Below are 27,812 nucleotides of genomic sequence, written 5' to 3'. Positions count from 1 at the left end.
AATGCACTAGACATGGACACTAAGTATGTGGTTTGTGCTTTAAGAGCTTTTACTGATCACCATCCCATCCTTTCTCCCATTCAATACAAATTTACACTCAAAAGTAGCTACAGATGCTTTTCCTGGGAATAAGACCACCAGTTTAATCAAAGAAAAGGAGTTCCTTATTACATTCAGAGATGCACAGGATAGAGTTCAGAAAAAAAGACAACAATAAAATGATGTTATGCGACCATTCTTGCAGAAAAACTGAAGCCTTTGGTAGTGACACAGCAAGATCTCTTCATAGCAAGGAGAGAAACCAGAGTAGTGTGTTTTCAGATGTGTTTTGCTCAGGATCTGGAGTCATATTTACCATAAAATATGTTTTGACATCATATCCTTTGGGACTAAGAAAAGCGGAAGTACAAATTTACACCGCATAACTTATATATACAAATTTTGTGTATAAATAAAATAAAAAAAATACACAGAGCAACAATTTACAGTGTTTTTTTTTTTCCTTGGAAACTTGTATAATGAACGGTCAGCTAAATGTTACCAGAGTACAGGATGATCTCCCTTATAGTTTTGGTGAAGGAAAGCATAAAGTCATTGTCCCTGTGCCACTCAGAATGAGAAACAAATCCACACGATCATAAATAAAGACATCATTTGAGGAAGAAAACACTCATTTCAACTACTATTAAAAAAAAGTCTTTAAATAAATTAAAGAGGAGTAAAAAATACAGAGCTCCACTGCATCATTAGATTCTCGGCTGTTTAAAAGGCACCAGACAAGTGCATCCTGAACACAACATAATAAATACAGCACAAAGTGTCAAGGCAGACTCCACCAGTCACCGCCGTAGCCAGATGAAGAGACACACACACACACATAGAAAAACACCACACACACACATCCTACGCGGGTCCGTCTCATGAAAATATGCCCTCACAAATCAAACAAATAAGAAATTATATTTTGCAAAAAGAAAATCAAGCTTATTTTAAGAACTGTTGGCATTTTCATGAGAATTAAACACATTTCCCCCCCAAATTCCTGTTGTGTGTCCAAATTTGATTACATAAAAAATTACTATAATGCAAAGTCATTCATTTTTCTTTTTTAAATCAGCATATAAAAGCAGTGAAAAAAAAAACAAAACAAAAAACATGATGTCTAATGACTTTACAATTTAAATAATACCTGTTTGTTTGCATTACAGTAATGAGAAATTGAGGTTTTAAATGTTCTTATCACAATGCTGATATGAATGGTCCTGTGTGCATTATTATGCAAAATATAATTTCTTTTGATTTCTGTGACCGGTTTAGTGAGATTCACCCACACACACACACACACACACACTAAACATACACCAGGTCCCGGCTCTGCTTGGACGGGTCGACGGGCTCGTCCTCCTCCTCGTACTCCTCGCACTCGATGGGCTTGGGGCAGCTGTACGGGTGGCCGTTGTCGTCGAAGAAGCGGCGGAAGGTGAACTCGTAGAAGGCGTGCTCCGGGTGCTTGCCGTTCTTGAACCAGCGGTTGAGTGTGTCGTTGTGGTTGCTGTCGGCGTCGTCGCTCCAGAGTTTGTCAGGGTCCACGGGGTCAAAGTTGGAGGTGTCGGTGCAGTGTGTGATTTTAGGGATGTAAGGCGCGTGGTGTTGCTGCCGCAGATCCGTGGAGAAGTCGATGCTCTTGAAGAAAGGCTGGGCTTTAATCTCATCGGCTCCGTTCTTCCCGAGCCGGTCGTCCGGGCCGCGGCAGAGCTTCAGGATCAGGGCGGTGGCCTCGGGACTCAGCTTGGCCTGCGGCGGGATGTGGAGCGATGTCTGCCAGTTTATCACCTGAGGCGGACACACACACACACACTCAATCACCTGATCATTATACGAATCAACTATGTGTTCATGAGCAAACATAGACCACATACACTGCCTGGCCAAAAAAAAACCGCTTCTATTAACCGATGTTATGCGACTAAAACTTCATTTTTTCCTCTCGCGATCAGTAAAATCATTCCAAAAATCATGGCAACAGACGTTGGTGGGTTTATATACTATATCCCAGCCACTGCACTGGCCGTTATTATTAATGGAAGGAGATGTATGTGTGTTTTCCAAGCATTAATGACAAGGAACGACCCTTATTATACTTGTGAGCGGCACATATGAGGTGTTTCTGGGTGTTTCTCCCTCAGATCTGCTTCGAGGTCTTGATTGTGGCATTTATTTGAGGTTTAGAATCCATTATTCCTGTCATTCTTCTGTCTATTATGAATTTAATAAAGAAATCTGTCTTGTATTCTGTCCAAACACACCGTTCCATTGCAGTTGTGAGTTGCAGTTGCACTAAGAGTGGCTCTTAGAGAGCCAGTGATGTACTCACTTTTAACTGTAACATTTATCAGTCATACACTTTCACTGTTAAATTAAATGTAGTATAGTGGTGAATGCATTATGTCATTGTTATCATGAATTTTTTTGTTTGTTTGTATTGTCAATGTATATTTTATCTATGTGTATTGTTGTCATAGTGAGTGAATGTTGTATGATTGTTGGTTATTTTTTTGTTAGTTTTTATGTTACCAGCATAGGGACTGCAGATGAAAAGTAGTATCTTTTTACTAATTCTGGCATATTTACATGGTGTATTTTCATACAACAATGTACATGAATATGCATGGTCCCGATTTAAATAAACTAATAAAAAATAAAAAAGCTGTGTGAAATATTTCTTTTTCGAATTGCCTGAAAAACCCCCTCATGTGAGCGTAAAAACTTTTTTGCGATAAATGGGAGTTTTTGCGAAATTGACGTGTTTCCACTGGGCGTATTTTCAATTCGCAATTTCAATTTGCGCAATTTGAAGGGTAATGGAAACGCAGCTAGTGTGTGGATTTAAACTGGTAAGTGCTTAAGAGTGTATGTTTGACATCAGTTCTTCTAACACTAATTGATGGAGTGTGTAGCTTTTCATTTCTTAAACAACCATGTATGAAACACATCATGATCATATTCCAGGATGACAATGTCAAGATTCATCTGGCTCAGATTGTGAAAGAATGGTTGTGAGGAGCTTGAAGATAAAGAGTCATTTTCACACATGAGTTGATGCTCCTCTGAGTCCAGATCTTAAACTCAGTGAAAGTCTTCAGATGTTCTGGAGGAGACTTTACAGAGAGCTGGACTCTTGCATTGGCAACACAAGATCTTCACCAAAGATCGATGCACCTCTTGATGGACATTCATGTTGTGATGCTATTTCCATCAAGAGCCTGAGGTGCATCAACTTTTGGTGAAGATCTTGTTGACTTAAATGTGAAATCTTCTAATTAATGCTGCATATGTGCATTACAGTATTATAGAGCTAAATATATTCTCACCTTCATCTGGGTCTCGAGAGGAGTTGTTGCCAGAAAAGGAGGCTGACCGACTAACATCTCATAGAGGATAACACCCACACTCCACCAATCACAGAGCTGCGTGTAACCTAGGATTTAAAAAAAAATTATAAAACGAAACAATCAATTCATTTTCATCAATTTAAAGGGTAATGAAATCTCAAGTTTACAGCAGTGGTTTCAAAACACTTTCAAACACTTCCGTGTGCTGATCATTGTAGCCAATCACAGACATATCCGATGAGTGCATGAACACAATGGCCAATCAGAGGCGTTTATGATTTTGCTCAACAGCGCCACAATTTCAGTACCGACTTGGTAACGAAGTCGGTACTTTGTGACAACTCTAGTATATAAAGAATATCCAATGCTTTGGGAGTCGGCAGTCCTAAACCCATCAAGGTACCAGCACAGTAACACACTCTGCAAAACATCACCTAATTATCGTTACCGACAAAATGCCAGAAAATATCAAGATCGTTTTTTTGTCAATATAGCACACCCATATCAAGCATAAAAAGTGCTCAATACACAAGGTATATTATTATTCCCAAATCAGGAGTAGGTGTTTGTACACACTAGGGCTGGACACTGACACACGTTTCACGATTCAGTATCGATTAACTGAGGCCTGTCAGGTACAGTACATGGCCAAAATCATTGTTAACTATACAGGGAATTTCTACTCTTATATTTCTACTCAATATAAACATTTAAATAGTGGTTTGTTTGTCATAAAAACATGACAGATATATTCACACACATTATTATTATTATAATAATACTGAAGAACAGGTTAAGTAGAAATACAACTAATATGCAATATAGTGCATATATTTATCAAAATGCTCCTATTAAGGAGTTTTTGGACGTTGACTGGCTTTTCTGAGGTAAAGTTAACATTATGTGACATTGTTTACAAGCTGTTTTATTGACGTCTATCTGCGGTTGAAACACGCATTTCAGTAAGTTGTACTGTATCTTTCAACATACCTTCTGATGTTCATTCATGTTAATTTCATGCTGTAACTAGTAGTAAAGCAGAAGAGATGATATATATGATCTGCCACATTAAAGGGAGCCAAAATGGTATTTATTGTTTGAATTTCAGAATAAAATTGATAGAATTTGAAAGATGAGACGGTTTCGTATCAGAACAAGTAACAAAGCTTATGGGAGAGACGTAACGAAGCACAGACTGAAAGATCAATTCTTGGGATCTAAGAATCAATTTCGGTTCTTCAAAATAAGAATCCATCAAAATCAAGAAATGGATATTTTTGTACACGCGGACATGTGGCGGCGTACACACCTGTGCGCAGCAGGACCTCGGGGGCGATGTAATTGGGCGTGCCCACCAGCGAGTGAGCCAAGCAGCGCTGATGCTGTCGGGCGGCTCTGCGCTCCAGCGGCTTCAGTCGGTCCCCACAGCGGCAGCTGGCAGAATCTTCCCACTCCTTACTGAAGTCCATGCTGTCCTGCCGCACATGATCACCTGACAACACACAGACACACCGAGTTCAACATCATTCATTATTCAATAGTGAACAATACAGGGGTGCGTTTCCCGAACAACGCCATAACTCGCTGCTTAACTACCATGGTACGATGCATCGTTGAAGAAATCAACTAGCTCTAGTCACGACTGTTTCCCGAAACCGTATTGTCGCAAATTGGTCGCTCAACCACGTTGGTTCATGACGTCACGCACGTGGTGGAGTAATAACTTCTTTTAATGAATCTGTTTGAGATCGAATTAACGCTAGATGTTTTGCTATAAATTACGGACATGACATCTGAGGACTATTTCTCTTTTTTCTCAGTTATTTTGCTTTATTTCCAGATTCAATCATAGGCTCGTTCTTGCATAGTAGAGCTCGTTCACTCATGCGCACTCTTCAAAAACGGTGCTTTAAATCTCTTGACAAACTAAAAGACGTAAATGACATTTGTATGTATTCTAAATTAAAGACACAGATTGTACTGAATGTCAGTTTGATTATTTTGCTCAAGATCAGGATTTATTGAGTCCACATGTCATGCAAACTAGAAACTCTTCTTCTAACCACAGGTCGAGATCTGTCGTCCCAAACACACAACTCTGCGATGCTGTTTGCGAATGTTCGTTAGAACGATGGTTTCGGGAAACACTGACTCGTTGAACTATGCTGATAACGACGGAACTTGCGAACATAGTTGGCTAACGATGCTTTTGGAAAACGCAGATAGGGTCCATAAATATTGACAGAGTCACGTTGATGTGATGGTAAAAAGTGTGTGTTCTGTATCAGAATGTCAGTCAGACCTGAATGTGATTTTGCAGTGGTTTGTAGACGACTACTTCCCACTGAAACCCACTGTTCAGGAGGCTTTTGGAGGCTGAAGCACTGGTGACACTTCTTTTTCAAATCTTTCATCATTTGCAATTGTAATATTTTTGTAAACGTCATTACATTAAAGGTACAGTATGTAATTTTTCACCGCTAGAGGACACTTATTAAAAACAAAGGCGTAGCTTGACGCCGTGATTTCGGCTCGAGGGCAGTGGAGCTTTTATTATGAGTGTGTGTGTGTATTATTATTATTATTAGAGCAGTGGAGTGCCACAGACGACCTCTTCCGCTTCTTCCGGTCATATATGTGGGGTAACGGTTTAGATATATTTGAGAGTGTTGAAAGTTGTTATAATGCTACTCTGTGTGTTCGCTACTATATGAGACACATGTTGCACACTGCAGTGAGCTAGATCAATATTAGGTATGGTAAAACATGGTACTCGTGGTAAATCAAGAAAATTGGTCTTATTGTTTAAGATTTAGATTTAAACAATAAGACCAACAGTGTTGAGCTATATAACAATTAGTTTTCTGTCTATAAATGTATCCAAACAGTTGTTCCCTTGTCTAATAAAACACAAAATATATTCAAGCGTCTGGTGTTTCCATGGTTTCTACTAAAAACCAAAAACCGAGGGTATGATGGAGGGTATGAACCGAGGGTATGATGTCATTGATAGGCGACGCACATACATGGTTCGTGTCCTGGTTAAAATTGCTTATTTCTTTGGATTTAAACATTCTTGGAAACATTTGGGATAATGTAAGTACACAAGTAAAAAAAAAATATATAACATTGACATTCTAATCCAAAAATCGCACATAGTGTGTCTTAAAGCATATTGCATTAAATTACTGGCATACGACATTACCTACAACAGTAGCCTAAACCACCGACAGAGTAACTTTTGGCATAAAAATAGTTCTAATGGCACAAAATCATGGGGTCAAGTCATCAAAAATAAGTTGTTGTTGGGCTCACCGCTTTGGTAGTATTTGGAGTCGTGAGTCCACCGGAAGCCAGTGCACAGGCCAAAGTCAGTCAGTTTGATGTGTCCATCACGATCAATCAGGATGTTGTCGGGTTTGATGTCTCGATGGATAAAACCCATTTTGTGGACGCTTTCCACAGCACAGGTGAGCTCTGCGATGTAAAACTGAGCCAAGTCCTCTTGGAAAATGCCCATTCTGATCAAAAGACTCATCATGTCCCCGCCAGGGATGTAGTCCATGACAAAATACAAGTTATCTTTATCCTGGAAGGAGTAGTACAAGCGGACGACCCACTCGTTATCTGCCTCAGCGAGAATGTCCCGCTCGGCTTTCACATGGGCCACCTGGTTTCTCAACAGGACGTCTTTTTTACGGAGGGTCTTCATGGCGTACAGCGCTCCCGTGTCCACTTTCCGAGCCAAACACACTTCTCCAAACGCCCCGATTCCCAGAGTCTTGATCTTATCAAACATGGATTTGTCCATTTTGGCGCGCTTGAGGCGGATGTAGTTGGATTCCTTCTGGGACAGCATCATGCGCATCTGCTCCTGTGCGTCGCCCGAAAGCCCCACCTGAACACACAACACACACGGTTACAACAGCCCTCACTTGTACATAAACACAGGCAAACTTGCTCACGCAACACACAAAGACACAGATTAGCTAAACTTCTGAAATCATTTCAGACAATATATTATACAATATTCACCATCACAACATTGGCAGGCAGCGTCCAGCACTGAGAAACAGCAAAGCATGCAATGCACAGGGTTTCCTACAGTGATCTAAACTATTGTTTACTACTGAAGTAGGGGTGTAATGATACACTCATGTCACGATTCGATCACGGTACTGAACTCACGATACGATTGCGATATTTTGAGCCAAAATAAAGAGGTTTTTATTATTATTATTAAAAACATATATTATTTTATTATTATCAGGACCCACAAATATTATCCCCATTGCATTATATTCATTATAGGCTAGTAGTTTAATGTAGTAATGAAACTCTGTAAACTTGCACTCGCGCTTTCAATGCAGGCATTTGTTGGATCTCTTACACAGACAAGCCGTGCTTGTTTACTACAGTTTGTGTGTCGTTGTAAATCTGTTCATCATATCAAAGCCACCGTGTCTCTTCAGAAGACTTAGATTTGGATTAAACCACTCGATTGATTATTCTTATGATGCCTTTAGGACATTTATTGGATCTTTTAAGTTTTAGAGGAACTGACTTTAAATGGATGGACATACAGTTCTCAGATATCATAAAAACAATTGTGTTTGGAAGTTAAAAGAAAATCTTATTGGTTTGAAATGACATGATGGTGAAAACATGACAGAATTAAAACAATTTAGACGAACTATGCCTTTAAATACAGTAAGCTGAGTCTCGGATAAACCTATTTTTCGTCGCATTTATCGATATCTTGATATAATGATGTATCGGTACACCCCTATTTTAGTCATACATTGTTCTTGCACAACTAGGACATGCAAATGTAACCTGACTTTGCAATGTCACTTGAATTTCAACTGAAATCCACCTGGATATCCCTGCATGCTTTTTTATCAGATCACATGCATCTCATCAACTATAATTGCATGCTCTTTACTGCAAGAACCTTGTTTTCTGTTATTCAATCCATTTAGATTTCCATTCATATTTTGGGGTCAGATTTTCAACTGGTGAAATTTTGGTGCACCGAAAAACACTTATACATTATCCATTATACATGCATGTAAATTTGGACCTGAAAATATTAATGTTACAAAAAAAGCCTCATAGACATGTTATAAATCAACCCTGTTGAACATTTAAATAATGCTGTGTTGGCATTTGTTGTAAATCTGTGTTGGTATGAAAATTGGTATTTTACTGAAATGCTAGATCATAACCCTACACTGGAACGCAAAACAATAGTTCAACTAAAAAAAATAACGAGCAGCCAGGTAGCAGCAATTAAAAATGCACAGTGTGAGGTGGGTTATGAAACATGCAGATTTAGATACATGTCTTTCATTCTACCCAATCCATCACCCCTCAATCACCCCTCAATCAGCGCAGAACATGTGAAAACACTGGATGGATCCCATGTGGGAGTAGATGTGAGCTTAAATCAGAAATGCAGGAAACCCGTAAGATCATAGCTCCGTTCTAAAACCCAGTGAACTGTCTAAAGAGTTAGCTATCCTAACCATCACAAAACCTCCTAAGTGGCCATCTGAAGTGAGGAAGCAACTCTGTGTGTCATACAAATAGCAATCACACAAGAAAAACAACTTTTAAGGTGACTGAATGTTGCTTTTGTGTGAATAAATATTAAGCAAATATTAGGTGATTGCATTCTCTGCAACAGACACCAAACATTTTTGCTGAAAAGTTTAGCCAATTATATGTCCATTACGCTTCATGCCTTTTCAACATAAAGGCTATGATGCTAGGTGATGACGTAGGCAGCTCAGTAGAGCTTTAGAACAGAGCTCATGAAAACATATTTAAGGAAAAGACTCATTCACTCATGCCGTCCAACTGACAGGGTCTTACTTTACCACACACTGAGTGACGCCTACTCCAGAAGAAACCTTTAAACTATGAAAACCAGTTGATCAGACAAAGAAAAGACGAGAGAAGGCGGCTTACAGAGGAGATCCACAAACTGAAAGATATGGAAGACAGACAGAGAAAGAGAATAAAAAGGCAGGAAATAACGAAGGGAAAAAAGATGTGAAAGTTAGGTTCAACAGTAGAGTAAAGGGAGCAGAGAGCATTGTGGGAGGTGGAGAAAGGCATGCTGACCCGCTGCATCTCGCTCTCCAGCTGCTTCTTCCTTCGGTGTCTCTGCTGGTGGTTCTTCAGGACGTTCTCCACGTGCTGCTCCATGAAGAACTTGAAAGCCTGCGGCGAGTACATGGGAACTCTGCTTTCCCCTTTGCGCTCCTCGTCCCGCTTGAGACGGCGCACCGGCACGGGAGAGGTGGTGATGAGCTTCTTCTCGCGCTCCTCTGAGGCCTCGGGACTCTTCTCGCCGGAGCAGTTGCTGCTGTCCGTGTCGGTGTCGTGCTCCGGCCCGTCCTCCTCTCTGCTGCTGGGTTTGGGCGTGGGGTTGGGGTCGTACCCTGGAGGCGGCGGCTGCTGCTGAAGCAGGTGTTTGGGATAGGGCGGCGGTGGGCCCTGGTAGCTGGGCACTTCTGCGCTCGGCTCCTGATACGCAGCGGGCGGCTGCTGAAGCCAAGGCGGGTGCGTAGGGGCGACGGCCGTGTGAAGCTCTGGCTTCTGCACACGCATGCTCTTCACCGGCTGCAGGACGGGCGCCTGTGTGATGGTGGTGACGGTCGTGGCGGAGGGCTGAGAGCTGGGCACAGAGGTGCACTGACGCCCGCTGGTGAAGGAGTTGGAGCGGCCCGGCGCGCTGTGGGGCCATGATGGAGGAGCGTCCTGATTGGGCGAAGTCTGAGGTCTGACCTGGGGAAGCCCTCCAAGGTTGTACATATCAAGGTTGTGGCTATTGCGGTTGGGAACCAGCATGCTTGAGGGGAGGTTGTTTCCGTTCGAGGGTGTGGAAAGCGCGCTGGATTGCATCTGCTGGGCCGTGGGACTCTGTCTGTTGGACTGGTGCATTGGATACGGAGGAGGCGGCGGCTGCCTGTTATTAATGCCCATGTATTCCCCTTGCATGGCACCATTTTGAGGCCAGGATGGTGGGAAGGTGAACTTGTTGCCACCGGAGTTTTGCATGATGATGGGCTGCCGACCCACAGGCACTGGACTGAGCCCTCGCTGATTCTGGGACGGAGGGTTTATGTAGCCGTCGGGTCGGGGCCCCTGAGGCACGGGAGAGATCCGGGGCACCAGGTAATCCAAGTTCCCAGAATACCGCTTGGTTGAGGGATTGGAGTCCCACGAGGAGGGAGGAGGAGTGATGCTACGCACCTGTCGAGGGTTCACTCGTTGGCCGCTGGCTGCAGCAGAGAGGTTTTGAGGAAAGGTGGCGGGCCGTGAGAGGTCACTTTGAGGTCCAGGGCTGCTGGGACGGTAAATCATGCCATCGCTCATTAGAGCACTGTGTCGCTGTGGGGCCAGTGATTCCTTTGAACCCTTCCAGCTTTGGCGCCGCAACACTGTCTGTTGAATTTGGGATGGACCTAGAAAAGAAACATCCATACATTACAACAATACTATCAGGAGTCTGTGCAGAACTTTCAGAAGCCCAGTTAACAAGACCCGAGGCCCGAGAAAAATCAAAACCTGGGCATATTAAGGTGCCTTTACACTGCCTGATCATCTGAGCTGCACGATATGCACACTCATCAACCGCTGGGCGAATTTTGGTGAATTACCTTAAATCAACCATTCACAATGAAAATGAATTACTAGGTCTGAGTAATGACACAATTCAATTCAATTCCGCTTTACGAGTCAAAATCTGCTGACGGGTAATTAAATGTAACATAGAAATTTATCATCTTTTACTGGAAAATTAAACAACATTCTAATCAAACTTTGATAATCGCCTTAAATCTTTTAGACCAGTGGTTCCCAACCTTTTTTTGTCTGAGACCCCCTTTTTCCCAAGAAAATATTTTAAGGCCCCCCTTCAAATTTAATGATATTATCGCTCTTGTAAGCTTGCAGCAAGGATGACAAAAATTTTTGTTTTAAAAACAAACGGTATGTTTACTATAACCAGATATGTTTATGCACAAATAATAGCCTATAATATTGAAAATACAATAACAAAAACATCAGTAGGCCCTTTGTAATTTAAAAACGTAAGCCTAGGAGTAGCCAATAAATTGGCCCTATTTGAAATGCAATAACAAAAATATTCACACTGTGTAGGTAAAAAAAACAAGAATATAGGCTATTATTAAAAGACTGCTGTCTGGGACCTCAATACTTGCATGCTATTTGTGAGGCTTGATCAATGTGAGACTTTATTTTTGACGCTTTTGGCGCTGTAGCGAGCGATAATAAACTTGCGTTTATTTACAGAATAATGCGTCTTTCGGAAGAACATTGTAGCCGGAACTACTTCTCTCTGTGTACGTCTATGACAAGTCACGCAGGTACCGGGCTACTCCGCGGCGGCAGCGATCCGAACCAGTGTGAAATAGTCCCAATGTAAACACTTATTATAGGTGTACCATAGTGGTTCAGGATAAGACAAAAAAAAAACGGATTGGAAAATGGATTCATGCTTCATTATATAATGAACTCGCTCATTATATAAATTTTGTAAATTTTGAACAGAAAAAAGTTAAGGACTTTTATTTAATGCTCATTGCTCAAAACTTTTCAAAATACGACGCGACCCCCCACAGAGCTCGCTGAGGCCCCCTTGTGGGTCGCAACCCCCCTGTTGGGAATCAATGTTTTAGACAACTGAGAAGATAGTGATCAAACTACATTTTATAAAGATCACCTATCAAGTTTCTGAATCCTACATTAGCATAGGAGTCAAATTGGATGACTACAGGGACTCATCAAGATCACTCGTTTAAGGCGAGACACGGCAGGCAAAAACATTTTTTTTTTTTTTTACTGGTCAATTTTGAGATTTTTGGACATTTGTCTTCAATAACATGTCTTCTTTCAGACTTGTGGTGAAAAAAACATCCGAAATACACATTTAGGTCTTTATGTTACTACACTTCGCCTGTTTGCGTCTGTAGATTTCTCATAAATTCAACAAAAGTTGGCGTTCTTAATCAACACGCTGCTCCGCGATCGCTGTCTGCTCCCTGTCATCACACACACCGCTGGAAAGCTCTCTCTCTCCTGTACAAAGCTGTCGGATCCAAATATGGTAATTTCCTTTTTATCAGCAACCAATCATGAAAGTAAAAGGGCTGAATGCGCAATCTCATTGGATAATAATAAATCTTTAAAGCCCGTTTTCTCAAAATTACTTTTCTCTCATTCTCCAAGTCCGAAATCTCCACTTCAGTAGCGCCTATATACACCAAACTCTCCAGTCTTGTACCTAGTTATATTATGATGACATTTACAGAGGGATTTGTAAATAAATTATTACTAGCCTGATTTATATAACATTTTATTCCAAAAAACATGGCGAAAATAATTTTTTTAAGGCTATTGACAGTATATTCTGATTTACAGGATAACAAAAGTAGATATCCATAAATCCCTCTGTAATGTTTTCCCATCTAATATGTGAACACAATGAAAAAATAATTTTTAACCTGGCTTTATCCAATACTCAGATTTCGTTTTTTTTTAAATATATGCAAATTAGCGCATATTTAATTAGATATAGCCTAATTTGCATATTTCAACATTAAATTACAGAGAACTTGTAATACATTTTTTTCTCATCTTAAAGTAGGTAATCAACTGGGAAAGTTTCATGGTGATATCTGCTAATGTACCCTATTCACCTGTAGTGTCTCGCCTTAACAGTTAATCGACTGTTCATCTACTTTTGACTGATATATCAAACTGGAAGTGTGTCTTAGTGGTGTTAGGTACCTGTTTGCTTTATCCCCGTGTTCACAGGACGCGCGGCGGCGGCTGTTATCTGCTCCCTCGCAGGCTCCTGGAAGTTCATCCTGCTGATGTACTCGATGGCTGCCTCCACACTACGACTGTTCGTCTGCTTCAGCGCACGCACCACCATCTCCTGTACAAACACACAGATGAGGAGTGACATCCAGACTTAACATATACATTTATAAAGAACTGACATTCACAATGCATCTGAAGACATGGTATTCATATTCATTATTGTTGTCCATAACACTTTGAGCATTTTATCTAAGGAAATAAGGTAGGCTATTCAAATACAATATTGTTTTACTACTACTAAAGAGAATCAATGTAACATTGGCACTCATGAAATGCCAAAAGGGGAAACAAGTTGCACTCTCTGAGTCTCTCTCTGAGCTCACAGTTCAAAGCTGCGAACATTTCATTTGCGCGATATTGTTTTATTATTTCATGGCTCTTTAGAGCACTAAATTGTGATTGGTCATGGCATTCTGCGGTCAGATATTTGTGCATATAAAGCTGTCCCAGGCAACTGCATTCCCTCAGAGCTGTGCTTGTTTCACGTCACATAATAAACAAATTTTGTGCACAAATCACTATTTCATGACCTTGTATTTTTAATTGTTTGGCAAGCACAACCATGTAATAATTGTGAAGCAGCAGACTGTACGTTATCCCACTGAGTCCTGATCATCACCCTGTCGCCTTTGGCTTTATATATACAGTGCAGGTCAAAAGATTGGAGACATTACTATTTTTAATGTTTTTGAAAGAAGTTTCTTCTGCTCATCAAGCCTGCATTTATTTGATCAAAAATACAGAGAAAAAAAAATGTAATATTGTGATATATTATTATAATTTAAAATAATTGGTTTTCAATTTATTATACTTTAAATTGTCATTTATTTCTGTGATGCAAAGCTGAATTTTCAGGATCATTACTCCAGTCTATCACATGATCCTTTAGAAATCACTCTAATATGAGGATTCATTATCAAAGTTGGAAACAGTTCTGCTGCTTAATATTTTTTCATAACCTGTGATACTTTTTTAGGATACTTTGATGAATAAAAAGTAAAAAATAAAATAAAAATAAAAAATAAAAAAAAGCAGCAATTTTTTTTTTTTTTTTTTTGAAATAAATCAATACTTTTATTCAGCAGGGATGTGTTAAATTGATAAAAAGTGATAGTAAAGAAGATTTATATTATTAGAAAATATGTTTTTATTTTGAGTAAATGCAGTTCTTTTTAACCTTTTATTCATCAAATATATCAGGCAGCAGAACTGTGTCCAACACTCATAATAACTCAGAATATTAGAATGATTTCTAAAGGATCATGTGATAGACTGGATGTCACATGTGACACTGAAGACTGGAGTAATGATGCTGAAAATTCAGCTTTGCATCACAGGAATAAATTATAATTTAAAGTATATTCAAATAGAAAACTATTATTTTAAGTTGTAATAATATTTCACAATATTGCTGCTTTTTTTCTGTATTTTTGATCAAATAAACGCAGCCTTGATAAGCATTAGAGACTTCTTTCACAAATATAAAAAAATCGTAATGTTTCCAAACTTTTGACCTGTAGTGTACTGTATAAATATATATAAAAATGAACTAAATTAATAACTTTTTTTACAACACAAATGAACCATCACTAAACTTAAGCTGGACTGTGACGCTATTTTCTTCTGGAAACAAACTTTGTTGCATTATTTTCCTGTTTTCACTGTAAAGCTGCTTTAAAACAATCTGTAAATATATAAATAAAGGTGACTTGACTTCTTGACTTGTCTGGGTTTCTGACTGTACATTATCGTTATTAAAGTATACCAAAGCCTTTTCTGTCTGCCTGTACAACCAGAGAAAGAGACCAAAATCTGTTTTCTCAATCTGTGTGCATGCATATCCATGCAGAGAGATTCATCTTATTGGAAAACACTAAAATATGTACATCACACACCCACATTGTTGTTAGTGAGCATGAGAGTGACACGTTGAGCTCGCTTCTTTAACCAGAGCTGGTCTGGCAACATACCGTGACTGTCATTCCTCAAATAAGCGAAATTATAAAGTGACAGGAGAGAACATTCCTGGCACAAATGATTTTGATATGACGCATATGAGGGAAAGAAGAGTAAACGAACTTCTCATCTCAGTACGTTCAACCCCGACCAAATCCAGCATTACCTCATCAAAGCCCGCGTCCTGCAGCACCTGCAACATGTGCTTGTTGATGTCTGTGGTGTGTCCACTGGAGGTAGTTTCATTAAAAGCAAAGGGCATGAGTGATTTGCGGATCTCCTGCAGGGCTCGGTGGTGGTGGGGGTTCCTGGGGTTGGTGCTGCGCCCCTGTTGTCTGGGATCGTCCAGCGGCCCCTTCCCGGCGCTCCCGTCGGCCTTGGGAGCATCCGAGGGCCGGGAGAGGTTCCTCAGGCTCTCTCGGATCTCCTGCAGCATCTGTTGACTGTTGCCACTGTAGTTGCTCGCAGGGAACGTCTTGGGTCGCATCTGTCTGTATCCCTCGGGTTTCTCGCCCCTCTTCATGTAAACATACGTTAAGTGCCGAGGTGGTGAAGAGGCTTCCAGGTGGAAGAGTGGAACTGTCCAGATTTCAGTGTTTGTTTCACCTAAACACTAGAGAGATGTCGGCGTATCAGTAAGCATGCATTATAAACATCAATGTCAATTCAATTGCATAATTAAAGGGCTGGTTCACCTAAAAATGTACCAAAAAAAAGTGCATCCATCCATCATAAAAGTAATCCACACGACTCTGCGGGGGTTAATAAAGGCCTTCTGAAGCAAAACGATGCATTTGTGTAAGAAAATATCCATATTTATAACTTTATAAAGTCTAGTTTCGGTGGAAGAGTGACCTCTGACCTCTGAGTAGCGTAAGCTAAGCCTCTCGTGCTTCAAACAAACAGGGCTGGGTAACAAACTCAAGGTCCTCTGACAATTATCTTTAGAAATTCTCGTGTTAGACTGTGTGTTTTGTTTTGCTCTATCCTTAAAATCCAAAGTTTTAAATATGGATATATATATAAACGATGCGTTTGTGTAAGAAAATATCCATATTTATAACTTTATAAACTGTAATCACCGTCCACGAGAGAGTCTAGTTTCGGTGGAAGAGTGACCTCTGACCTCTGAGTAGTGTAAGCTTAGCCTCTCGTGCTTCAAACAAACAGGGCTGGGTAACAAACTCAAGGTCCTCTGACAATTATCTTTAGAAATTCTCGTTTTAGACTTCTAATTCGTGACCGGTGTTTTGTTTTGCTCTATTCCTTAAAATCTAAAGTTTTAAATATGGATATTTTTCTTACAAAAATGCATGGCTTTGCTTCAGAAGGCCTTTATTAACCCCTGGAGTCGTATGGATTACTTTTATGATGGATGCACTTTTTAGGGGCTTCAAAAACAAATGGTACCATTCACTCCCATTATAAAGATTGAAACAGCTTTTTTATATATATTTCCGATTGTGTTTGGCTGAAAGAAGATAGTCATCATATACTCCTAGGATGGCTTGAGGGCGAGTAAATCATGAGATCATTTTTGGGTGAACTAACTTAACCCTTTAATGCTTGTAACAACTACATGGTGATCCTCATTAAAAGTAAAACAAGAAAATGAAGCCTAATTTACAAATATGTTTTTTATAATGCTTAATATCATCATGAGTTTCTTTCTATATTTAGATTTTACTTGAAGTTTTCAGTGATAATGATAGTTCAAGATCATATGACAACATTTTACTTTTGTGGTACATATCTAAAGCTCACCAGACCACAAATATGTAAGTTAAGACTATAAATAAAACGCCAATAGGAACCAGTGATTGTGATGATCACACAGATAAACAGGTTAAACAAAGTATGCGTCTGAAACCTAACTACAGCCTAGACAGCATCAGTGCCCAGAAACGATGGCCAGATGCTGTCTAGGTAGGGATCTCCACAGGCTTTGAAACACAGTCGTAGTGTCCAACAGATTCACACACTGCTAACCCAGTTAGCCCCTCACAGTATGTCACACGTTCACAAGAGTGTAGAGGTATTGCCACATAATGTCCTTGAAAAACCTTAAACATTATTTCTACCGTATAATGAGCATGTTACTGCTGATAAATCATTAATGAATCGGTACAACAGGTACCTGAGGCCTAAAGCTGAGGCGATAGCATAGTGCTACCATACACCGAATAAGAGCGAATTACATTCACTTACCGCTTACTGAGGGCGCAACACCATGTTTGTACATGTATCGACCTCTGCGCACTGGGAAATCCTCATGAGTACCTGTTCTGCTGTGTCTGACAGGTACATGTATTTGTTGACGGACCGTCTGCTTCTCTTTGGTATTTACTGTCGTCTTGAGTTGTTTTACAACGGCTGTCATGCGCGTTACAAGAGCCCGGATGTTGTGACACGCCCTCTCTGCAGAGCCCCGCCCTCTTTCCAGAGCCCCGCCCCCAGAGGAACCTGCACGAGACCACAGACCCTTCCTTCAGTGGGAATGATGAATGATGAATGATGAACGCAAGAGGTGCGTCAGCTGCCTTTGTGGACACAGTTTGTTACGTAATAAATTGAGCTCCTAGCCATTGTTCATGTCCATAATGTTTCCAGTCCCAGAGCAGCTCATCTATGGCTCTGCCCTATAATGGTAGTACATTCATTCTCAGAAAACGGTGCCATTTCTGACTGATTTAGTTTTATTATTTTTCTATTTTCCATTTTTGTTGTCTCATTTTGAACATTTTCATTTAAAAAATGTCCAGCCTCAGGCCCAAATACTAACAGGACTGTAACCAACAAAAAGGAGCAGTTAAACTGTACCACCGGATGATGAATTGTACATTTTAAAAGGATTTGCTATAGTGGGATAAGTTTTTCTCAAATTCTTAGGCTATTTCTTACTCAGCAGTTCAAAACTTTTCATAAACATAGTTAAACAGATTTTTATTTTTTAATAAAGTAGCACTTAGCACAAAATGTTTTCAGACGACTTCATAAAATAACTCAAATAGTGTAAAATAACACTAATATCAAACTAATATCAACTTTTAGGTACATTATTTTAAATGACCTGGCAAATCCAGTGAAACACGCACCAATGAAATGCACAAGAAGCTGCATTAAAGTAGAGTTTGTTATTGATTTATTGATTTTTAGGAGGTTCATACAAAAGGCCCTAATAAAAGTAAATTAGAACAATCTTAGAAAAGGCACCCATATAAATAAAAGAACCCAGTGGTCAGTGAAAGATTTTCACAAGGTTATTGTTTAGGACTTAAATCATAAAGAAAACAATGTAGGCCTACTGAAAGGGAATACCCAGCTAACACATTTCTGAACGTTTTCCAAATGTTCAGTTTTGGTTTTAACGTTTGTTTAAGGTTAGTATGATGATCCTGAAACATTCTTTCAACTTAATTTTTACTAACAACTCAACATTATCCACAGCCAAATCTTCTCTCCTCCTCTTCCCTGACTGAGGCAGAAGTATCTAAACTTCTCCTCTCCTGTCCTCTAGAAGATCCCATTCCTCAATGAAGCGAAATCTGAATCCAAATCATCAGTTCTCCTTCTCCTGGATCCATTGACACTGTGAATCATCAGATCCTTTGGTCCACCTCATCACTGGGCATCACAAGAACTACACTGAATCCTATCTCACAGGTCTTTGGAGAGGGGAGGTATCCATAAGCCCTATTCGGACTGGATTAGTTTAACATGGAGAGGTTGGGTATTGAATTATTACCAGAGCTTCTCAGGGATTTTAGTCACTGTGCCATCTCATTAATCATTACAGACTATGTCAGTAAACATTACGGCGACTTTTACTTTCTGGAAAAATGTCTGGAAAAATTACCTCAGGTGACACTAATCCTGTGCGAATAGACCCGCTGTAAATATGTACGTAAATATTCCATCGTTTCCTGTTTAAAAGTACTTTTCCGTGTTTTTTCAAGTATGGAGGATCTTGAAAAAGCATTCAGTTGTGTTCTGGGCGGTGGAACAAGTCTGTGTCAAACCTCAAGTGTTTTCCACAGACCATTCAGATCACAAAGAAGGTCAAAAGCACTTGTTAGAGGCACAAAACATATTTTAGCTTTAGGTAAGTGCCTATTACCAACATAATCCAATCTGAATTGAATTAATACATCGTTCGACCAGACCTAACTGTTATAGGGCCCTATCATAGACCCAGTGCAATGCAGCGCCTGGCAAGTGTCTTTAGCTAGTTTCAGCCCGACGCAGTTATCATTTTCACGATCTTAAATAGCAAATGCATTGTCGCCCATCTGTGGCCCATGGGCTGCTGGTCTATAAACGAGGTGTGTTCTGGCGCATTGTTGGCACGTTGCTATTTTGAGGAACTGAAACAGACTGAAACATTGACCAACTGAAACCTGCTCTAAAGTCAATGGCGCAGTATTTATTTCTTTTTGTTATTTAAAGAGCGCGTTAGTAATGTGCGCCTATAGATGGGTCAACAACGGACATACACTCTGCTTATTACACACACAGGGACTCCCAGCACACAAACATGCCAAATATTTAAAATAAAAGGATTACAATGTAAAAGATTAATATTGTGTATATAAAGATATGGTGGAATCCGGCTTGTCCTGGACGCGTTCAGTTTTTTCGCTCGCAACACTCTCAGAAATTAAAGTACATAATTGTACGTTTATGGGTACAATGGCTTGTCACTGGGGCTGTACCCTCAAGGATACAATATTGTACCTTAACCTTTAAAAGAAACGGTACATATACACTCACCTAAAGGATTATTAGGAACACCTGTTCAATTATCATTAATGCAATTATCTAATCAACCAATCACATGGCAGTTGCTTCAATGCATTTAGGGGTGTGGTCCTGGTCAAGACAATCTCCTGAACTCCAAACTGAATGTCAGAATGGGAAAGAAAGGTGATTTAAGCAATTTTGAGAGTGGCATGGTTGGTGGTGCCAGACGGGCCGGTCTGAGTATTTCACAATCTGCTCAGTTACTGGGATTTTCACGCACAACCATTTCTAGGGTTTACAAAGAATGGTGTGAAAAGGGAAAAACATCCAGTATGCGGCAGTCCTGTGGGCGAAAATGCCTTGTTGATGCTAGAGGTCAGAGGAGAATGGGCCGACTGATTCAAGCTGATAGAAGAGCAACTTTGACTGAAATAACCACTCGTTACAACCGAGGTATGCAGCAAAGCATTTGTGAAGCCACAACACGCACAACCTTGAGGCGGATGGGCTACAACAGCAGAAGACCCCACCGGGTACCACTCATCTCCACTACAAATAGGAAACAGAGGCTACAATTTGCACGAGCTCACCAAAATTGGACAGTTGAAGACTGGAAAAATGTTGCCTGGTCTGATGAATCTCGATTTCTGTTGAGACATTCAGATGGTCGAGTCAGAATTTGGCGTAAACAGAATGAGAACATGGATCCATCATGCCTTGTTACCACTGTGCAGGCTGGTGGTGGTGGTGTAATGGTGTGGGGGATGTTTTCTTGGCACACTTTAGGCCCCTTAGTGCCAATTGGGCATCGTTTAAATGCCACGGCCTACCTGAGCATTGTTTCTGACCATGTCCATCCCTTTATGACCACCATGTACCCATCCTCTGATGGCTACTTCCAGCAGGATAATGCACCATGTCACAAAGCTCGAATCATTTCAAATGGGTTTCTTGAACATGACAATGAGTTCACTGTACTAAAATGGCCCCCACAGTCACCAGATCTCAACCCAATAGAGCATCTTTGGGATGTGGTGGAACGGGAGCTTCGTGCCCTGGATGTGCATCCCACAAATCTCCATCAACTGCAAGATGCTATCCTATCAATATGGGCCAACATTTCTAAAGAATGCTTTCAGCACCTTGTTGAATCAATGCCACGTAGAATTAAGGCAGTTCTGAATGCAAAAGGGGGTCAAACACAGTATTAGTATGGTGTTCCTAATAATCCTTTAGGTGAGTGTATGTACCTTTTAATGCTTTTTGACCCTCAAAAAGGTGCATATATGTACCTTGAGGTCCAATAAAAAGCCCTAGTGTAGATTGTACCTTGGGGGACAGAAATGGACTCCTACTCCCTATTTCAGACAGTGAAATTGCTTCCGATTGTTGGTCCCTTCCCACATAGCAACATTGAGACGTTGTGACATTGTGGTCCAGTTCTGGTTTATTTCTTTGCTCTTGGCTGACATGTGGCATTGCTATGGCCTGCTTGTGGCCCAGATCTGGCAAACAGGAGTGAGCCACCCAAGGGCCGTCATTCCACATGTGCCAGATGTGGGCCGGATCTGGACATCACAATGTTGCTATTTTGCTTGCCATGAGCTGCTTTTTTGAGGAAGTCCACCGCTGCATTGTCCTATTGAAGGAACAGACATAATCATGTAACGCTAAGCAGTTTTATAGATATAATCTTATATTTACTTGGTATGTTTTAAGAGGTCTATGAATTAAAGAATATGATATTCATCCCAGATTAAATTATGTTTTGAAAAACAATACATTCAATTTGAAATAGAGGCTATAGAGACAGTAGATTCAGTGTGTTATGTTTTGAATAAGTCTAAGTAAAATTGAGATTAAGGAGGGACTAACCAATGCTCTCTTCCTGGTAAGCTGAGAACTGGGCCGAGTGTTTCTCTGAGCTCTCTGGTTCAGTTGTGGGGGCTTGATGGTTCTGGCTCCTCAGTTTAAGGATCAACTTGCACCTTGTTATCAACTTCCACACATAGTTTCTTTTGTGGAGGGGGCTGACACACACACACACACAGCTAGACTGTACTGTTGGAGGAACAGACATAATCATGTAATGCAGGGAAGGCTTAATGAGTGCTTCTTAGACTACATTTCTTTCTATCAGTGTGGCAATATAATATAAAAGGATTTCAAAAAGAGATTTCTTTTTACAGAAGTTTCTCTGTTTTCTCTTCCCAGTCACTGTTTTCATGTGAAACTCAAATGAACATTATTCACAGAATACAATTTTTTTTTTTAATAGACAAACCATCTTGTAAATGTCTTGTCTTCTAGCCTGCTCATCCAAAGCCCCAACCGTTGGAGATCGCCTTCACAATCCTGGCTAACAAGGGAACAAGCGTACCATGTATTATCAAGCAGGACCATCGGGACAACTATGTGATGGTCCTCGAGTGGCCATCGCCCTGTGAGAACTTGGTTAGTTTCTTGGAAGGCCACGGAGGCAGAGTTTAGTGTGCCACGTCATGCACGGCTCACATGTGTTGTTGTGATGTGTTTCATGGCTTTATAAAGTTGGGGAACTCTGTTGTGAGCAAAGACACCCTGCAGGTCAAGTTGATTGACTTTGGGCGTGGGGACCTCATGAGGAATGTTGTATGGTATGCAATATCCCTCAAAGCTGAAAGAGAAAACATGCTTTGTTATTGCAAACTTACTTATGAGTCGCAATCCAGACACCATGGGGTGGTACTACCTTCCTGAGCACAGGATCAAGGGCAAGTGCCATGGGAAGTCTGCATTGGCGTGGTCTCTAGTGGTGTGGTGATATTTTTCATGATGCTGTGAGTGTGAGACCATTTTCCAACTTGCGATGATCTGCACAAGACCAACCTAAACCTCTGGTCAGAGCCTGGGTTGTCAAAATGTGAGATGTTCATCATGAGAAAAGAAGTCCAATCATCATACAATTGTTCTTCCAGATCAGATCTTACAGCAGATGTAAAGGCTTCAGGTCATAATCATGTGTCTCTTCCATCTTTCTGCACAGGACACTGTAACAGTCAAACCTGTTTACATGTTTTTTTTTTGTATTGTAATTATACTACACACCTTGAGGGGGCAACAAGGAGTAATACTCTCAGGTATAAAATGGGTGTAGAGAGTAGAAGTAGTAGATTTGTAATGGAGGAGTAAGCATGGCTTACGAAGCCAGACAAGCACTAGTCCTGATTGGGAAACTGAGAGTTTGATGCTCAATCGGAAGTAAGCATTGTTTATTTTCTTATGTTGATGTATGAATAGTTGTTTTCTTAATGTGATTATTTTTTGTAGAAGGACTTCACATTCTGTGGGATGTATCTTTCTGTCGCACATGCCTGTTTGGACTCTTGTCTGAAACGCTGTGAAGTGAGTTGAGAGGCCATGTGGCTTAATGCTGCGGATCCTGAAACTGGATTACACCCTTACTGTTGTGGAACCTGAAGCTGAATTGTACCACATATGAGATTTTGTATCAACACTAAGGTTGGCACTGGGAAGATTTGGGATTTGTGTTCTTGGACTTGAGCTTTCATGAACATTGATTTCTGTAGAGTGGTCAATGAACTTTTTACATCATTATCCTGGTCCTTGTCATCCTTGTCGTTATCATCAATCAAAAACATAAGACTTTCATTTATATGTTGCTGGTTCTTGAGTGGAAAAACATGTAAGATATTTTGTGTGTCCAGAAAGGGTTTGAAAGATAACAAGGATGCAATGAATGAAAAGTATTTATTTATTGTTTGCTGTATGTCACAGATTTGCCAAAGATTGGTAATAAACATTTCTAGTGTGTACATTAAAACAACATATAGTTAGTGAATCCCACCCTATAAAAAATCAGATTTATAGCTTATTCCTTTGTGAGGTTTAGGAAGCAGTTATAACACTGCCATTTAATCTATAGCGTCTTGCAGCAGAAGCCTAAGCAGCGGCTCGGCCTGGGGAAGATCCTTCACCACAGCTGGCTTCAGGTACTGAGCCTAAAATCAGCCCGTTTTTACAGATTTGTTTTTGTTGTTAATTTTGAATGGGAGGAAAGTCATGTTAAATGTATTTAGTCTAATGTTTTGTTTTGTATTTTGTTTCAGGTCCCCATGTAAGTCATGGATAAAAGGAGCTCCCACCCCAGATATTTCATCAGTCCTCTTTCAGCTTTGCATCTTTCAGGGTGACAGAAAGACTCTCCATCCAGGAGACAGGCCATGGTTCCAGATGCCCCAGAAATTCTTGCCACTGCCATTCTGCAGGTTTCTGTCTAAACTGCTATGGTGCCAGCGCTCCCAGTTTTAGCTGCGTTGGTGCCAGAGCTTAACGATGGTTCATGTAGTGGCCTTAAAGCTCCCTGTTATGCCACGGCCACTTAAAAGTGCTTGTCTGCTCAGTCTAAGAGGTTCTTCTCAAAGATATCCTAGATAAAGATATCCTAACCTCAAAAAAAATTTATTTCCTTTTCCTTTAATTGTGAGAGACGGCAGAACGCGCATCATGTTTATTTTCTTTATTTTACGAAAAACACAACATTTTGTTTTTATTCTGAGTGTACACAAATAAAAGAAGACATTTAAAAGTGCTCTAAGCGAAGTCACGCGTTTTTAAGGCCAAAACATTTTTTGTCACAAGAACTCCCGCACACTATCCGTACTTGCAAAAAAGTATCAAAAATTCTTTATTGGCAACATTTCGGTCTCATGACCTCTCATGAAAAATAAAAAATAACTGATAAAAAAAATAACTGATATTTATCAGATACAACTGATATTTCCTAAATTTGTTAAAATGAGCATTTCCCATGCACCTCCAGGGTGTGCACATACCTAAAGGTTAAGCCCACTCTTCTAACAACAGGAAATAAAACAGTCAAAACGCTCATGAACGATTATAACATGCATGATATAAAGAACAATAAGGACACAATTTTGAGGGATGGAGAAGCAACACTGGATACCTGATCCCTTTAGTTGTGAGGCAAGAGAGCACTGTATATTATCAGGAGGAGCAGATATGTGGCTTCAGACAGGAGCCTTCAACTGCTTTTCAGAGAGTTCAAGGGCCATATTTTAACGATCTAAGCGCATGGTCTAAAGCGCACGGCGCAAGTGCACTCAGGGCGTGTCCGGATCCACTTTTGCTTGTTTAATGAAGGAAAAATGGTTGGTGCACCCGGCACATGGTCTAAAAGGGTTGTCCCTATTCTCTTAAAGGTACACTGTGTAGGAATTTCTCTCATCTAGCGGTGAAATTGTATTTTGCATTCAAACGAATAATGCTCTCTAGCGTCTCGCTTTTTCAAATGCGTGTTGCAACTACGGTAGCCGTTATGTACCAAGAAGCTATGACAACATGTCTTCCAATAGCACTTCATCGAGTTTTCTTTCGGGTGATGAGGTTCGTTATTTCAAAAACTGCAACTTGACACACAACAATCAAACGAATGTTACAGTATGAATCACATGCATGAAATGCAACCTTTATTACATCAAACATAGCCTATGCTGCTATTCATCAAAGAGCCTGTTTAGCTTTTAACTATACATGTTCTACTGTTATGCTGCCTATATAATAAAGTATACAACCAAGCAATGAAAAAAAGCTGGTAATTTAGACCGTAACATTGACTTACCTGTCGAGAAGAAAGCAGGCAAGTTCAGCGTCCCTTTCGAAGTCTTTCTCCTTCATTAGCTCTTTGTCCGTTTCAGCTGGTTTCAGTCACGTGACGCTGACTCTGAACGAAAACGTGTTGAGGTAGCCTCGTGTTTTTTATCCCTCTCTGCTATTATAGTTTTTCAAGATGGAAGCCTCCATGGACTTACCCGTCCCATGTAAATAAAGATAAGAAATTCTTCGTTTACGAGGATAGGTGTCAGGTTCTGCTAGAGAGAGGACCCAGACGCAGAACGAACGTGAAGGGAAGTTTTATTAACAATACTGTAGACAGGGCACAACAAGGGTAGAGAAGCGTGAAACAGTTCAAACAGTAGGGCAGGGCAGATGACACGATGACAGGCAGGAAGTATGATCACTGAAACCAGAACTGGGGTGACGAAGAGCTTGAAGACTCCAGAGGAAGAGGCAGCACCAGGTGGGATGATGGTGTGGAACACAAACAGGAACACAAGGAACTGGAGGCTTGATGATCTCTTCAATGTGAAAGGTGTTACAGTCTAGCTGTCAGACAGTTGGGGTCAGTGGCCAGTAAACCTCAGGATACAAGGCAGGGCAGGAACAAACACAAAACTCACAATGAACAAGAAAATACAAGATAAACAGACAAGGCACAAGAGTATAATTAAATAGGCAAATAAAGGATTAAAAGTAAAACAGAACAAAAACTAGAGGAACAAGAAAAGAGCTTGGAATAAAACAAAATAACTTGCAATCAAAAAGATAAATAAAACAGAAGAACAAACTAATAAGAAGTTAGAAACTGGAAATGATAACCTAGAGAAGAAATAAAACTAAAAGAGAAAAAAACAAAACCTAACTATAACAAGACTTGAAGGAAAAAGCAAAAGGATACACTACTGCAAGAAACGATCAAATACTCAACTAGAACAGAACTATGTTTAACCAAAGGCAAACAAGACTATACCACAAAGCACACAAAACGAACCAGCAAAGACGTGATGGAAAGAGGCCCAATATAAAGGGACCAGAGCACATGAGGATCAGGTGAGCACAATTAGTGAAACAAAGGCAAGACTTGGACTAAACAAGGGGGCAGGACAAGAGGAGCACATGGCAAACACAAACAAAGACAGAGCCATGTGCTCAGACACAAGACAAACAAGGAAACATTAAACAGTGACAAAACAGACAAGACTGTCAGGGCGGGACCCTGACAATAGGTCACATCATTGGCAGAGGTTTTTACACCAATGAGGACATATTTATGAATAAAGACATTGATTTTAGCGAATAAAATACTTAAAAAACGACACAGTGTACCTTTAATGAGTAATGGGTGTGTTTTGGCGTAACGTGCAATAAACCAATCAGAGTCTCATTTCCCATTCCCTTTAAAAGCCAGTTGCGCTCACGCCGTGGCGGATTCGCTATTTACATGGTGGAATTTGCAAGCGGAAAAACTGAACGCTTCTCTAGCGAGGAAACGGATCTGCTCGTGCGTGAGGTTAAAGCGCGCAAGCAGACCATATACGGGACAAGCCGGACTCCACCATATCTTTATGCACAAAATAGCAACACTCCAACAATGCGCCTGAACACACCTCGTTTTCAGACCAGCAGCCCATGGGCGCAAATGCATTTGCTAAACAACGTGGCGCAGGACATGAAAATGATAACTGCGTCGGGCTGAAACTAGCAAATAACACTTGCGTCACGCCTGGCGCTGCATTGCGCTGTTTTATGATAGGGCCCAAAGAGTCTTGGACAGTTCTGGGTGTTTTGTTGCCAAGGAATATCCCACCTTAGGAGCGGTTCATTCTAGTACCTTTTTCTACCACTTACCTATGTGAGAGTGGATTTTCTGCTCTGACTGCAATGAAAACAAAATACAGATCTCGCCTACAGCCATCACAAGACATGCGTGTTTGTCTGCCCACAATAATTCCTAGATTAGATGTGTTGTGTTCAAAGAAGCAGGCACACCCTTCTCACTAATACATTTACCTTGCTAACCCTTAAGCTAGAAGCAGATTTAGAAAAAAATAAAAATAAATCAGTTCTTGAAATTTGAATTGCATGTCTTTGTAAACCAGTAGTTCTCAGTTCACAGCTATTCCTCTCATTAGCTTCAGGCTGCTGTTTTGACATTTAAAAGATTAA

At 40.4% G+C, this 27,812-nt stretch overlaps 2 protein-coding genes and 1 long non-coding RNA gene across 5 annotated transcripts in view; 2 read left to right on the top strand and 1 right to left on the bottom strand.

Moving 5' to 3' along the window:
- Nucleotides 1-27,812, top strand: part of LOC307168033 (snake venom 5'-nucleotidase-like) — a 475,297-nt gene that overhangs the window by 397,313 nt on the left and 50,172 nt on the right. The window lies entirely within an intron of this gene.
- On the bottom strand, nucleotides 22-17,643 carry lats1 (large tumor suppressor kinase 1). Of its 2 annotated transcripts, none has more exons than XM_079887499.1 (8): nucleotides 17,475-17,643; nucleotides 15,433-15,879; nucleotides 13,215-13,365; nucleotides 9,522-10,867; nucleotides 6,708-7,290; nucleotides 4,702-4,884; nucleotides 3,372-3,478; nucleotides 22-1,833 (listed from the first exon to the last, which is right to left on the bottom strand). In XM_079887499.1, the coding sequence occupies exons 2-8, from the start codon at nucleotides 15,787-15,789 to the stop codon at nucleotides 1,351-1,353; spliced, it is 3,210 nt and encodes a 1,069-aa protein (XP_079743625.1). In that variant the 5' UTR covers nucleotides 15,790-15,879; nucleotides 17,475-17,643; the 3' UTR covers nucleotides 22-1,350. The 2 variants fall into 2 exon arrangements, with proteins under 2 accessions (XP_079743625.1, XP_079743624.1); XM_079887498.1 differs by having other exon boundaries at nucleotides 15,433-15,872.
- On the top strand, nucleotides 23,146-24,728 carry LOC307168887. The gene is made up of 3 exons (XR_013823005.1): nucleotides 23,146-23,246; nucleotides 23,316-23,998; nucleotides 24,116-24,728. It is a non-coding gene; the product is annotated as an uncharacterized lncRNA (long non-coding RNA).

Source organism: Squalius cephalus (genome assembly GCF_949319135.1).
Source record: "Squalius cephalus genome assembly, chromosome: 12".
Classification (NCBI taxonomy): Eukaryota; Metazoa; Chordata; class Actinopteri; order Cypriniformes; family Leuciscidae; genus Squalius; species Squalius cephalus.
Note: the sequence above shows the minus strand (reverse complement) of the source record. Positions and strands in the feature narration are given on the sequence as shown.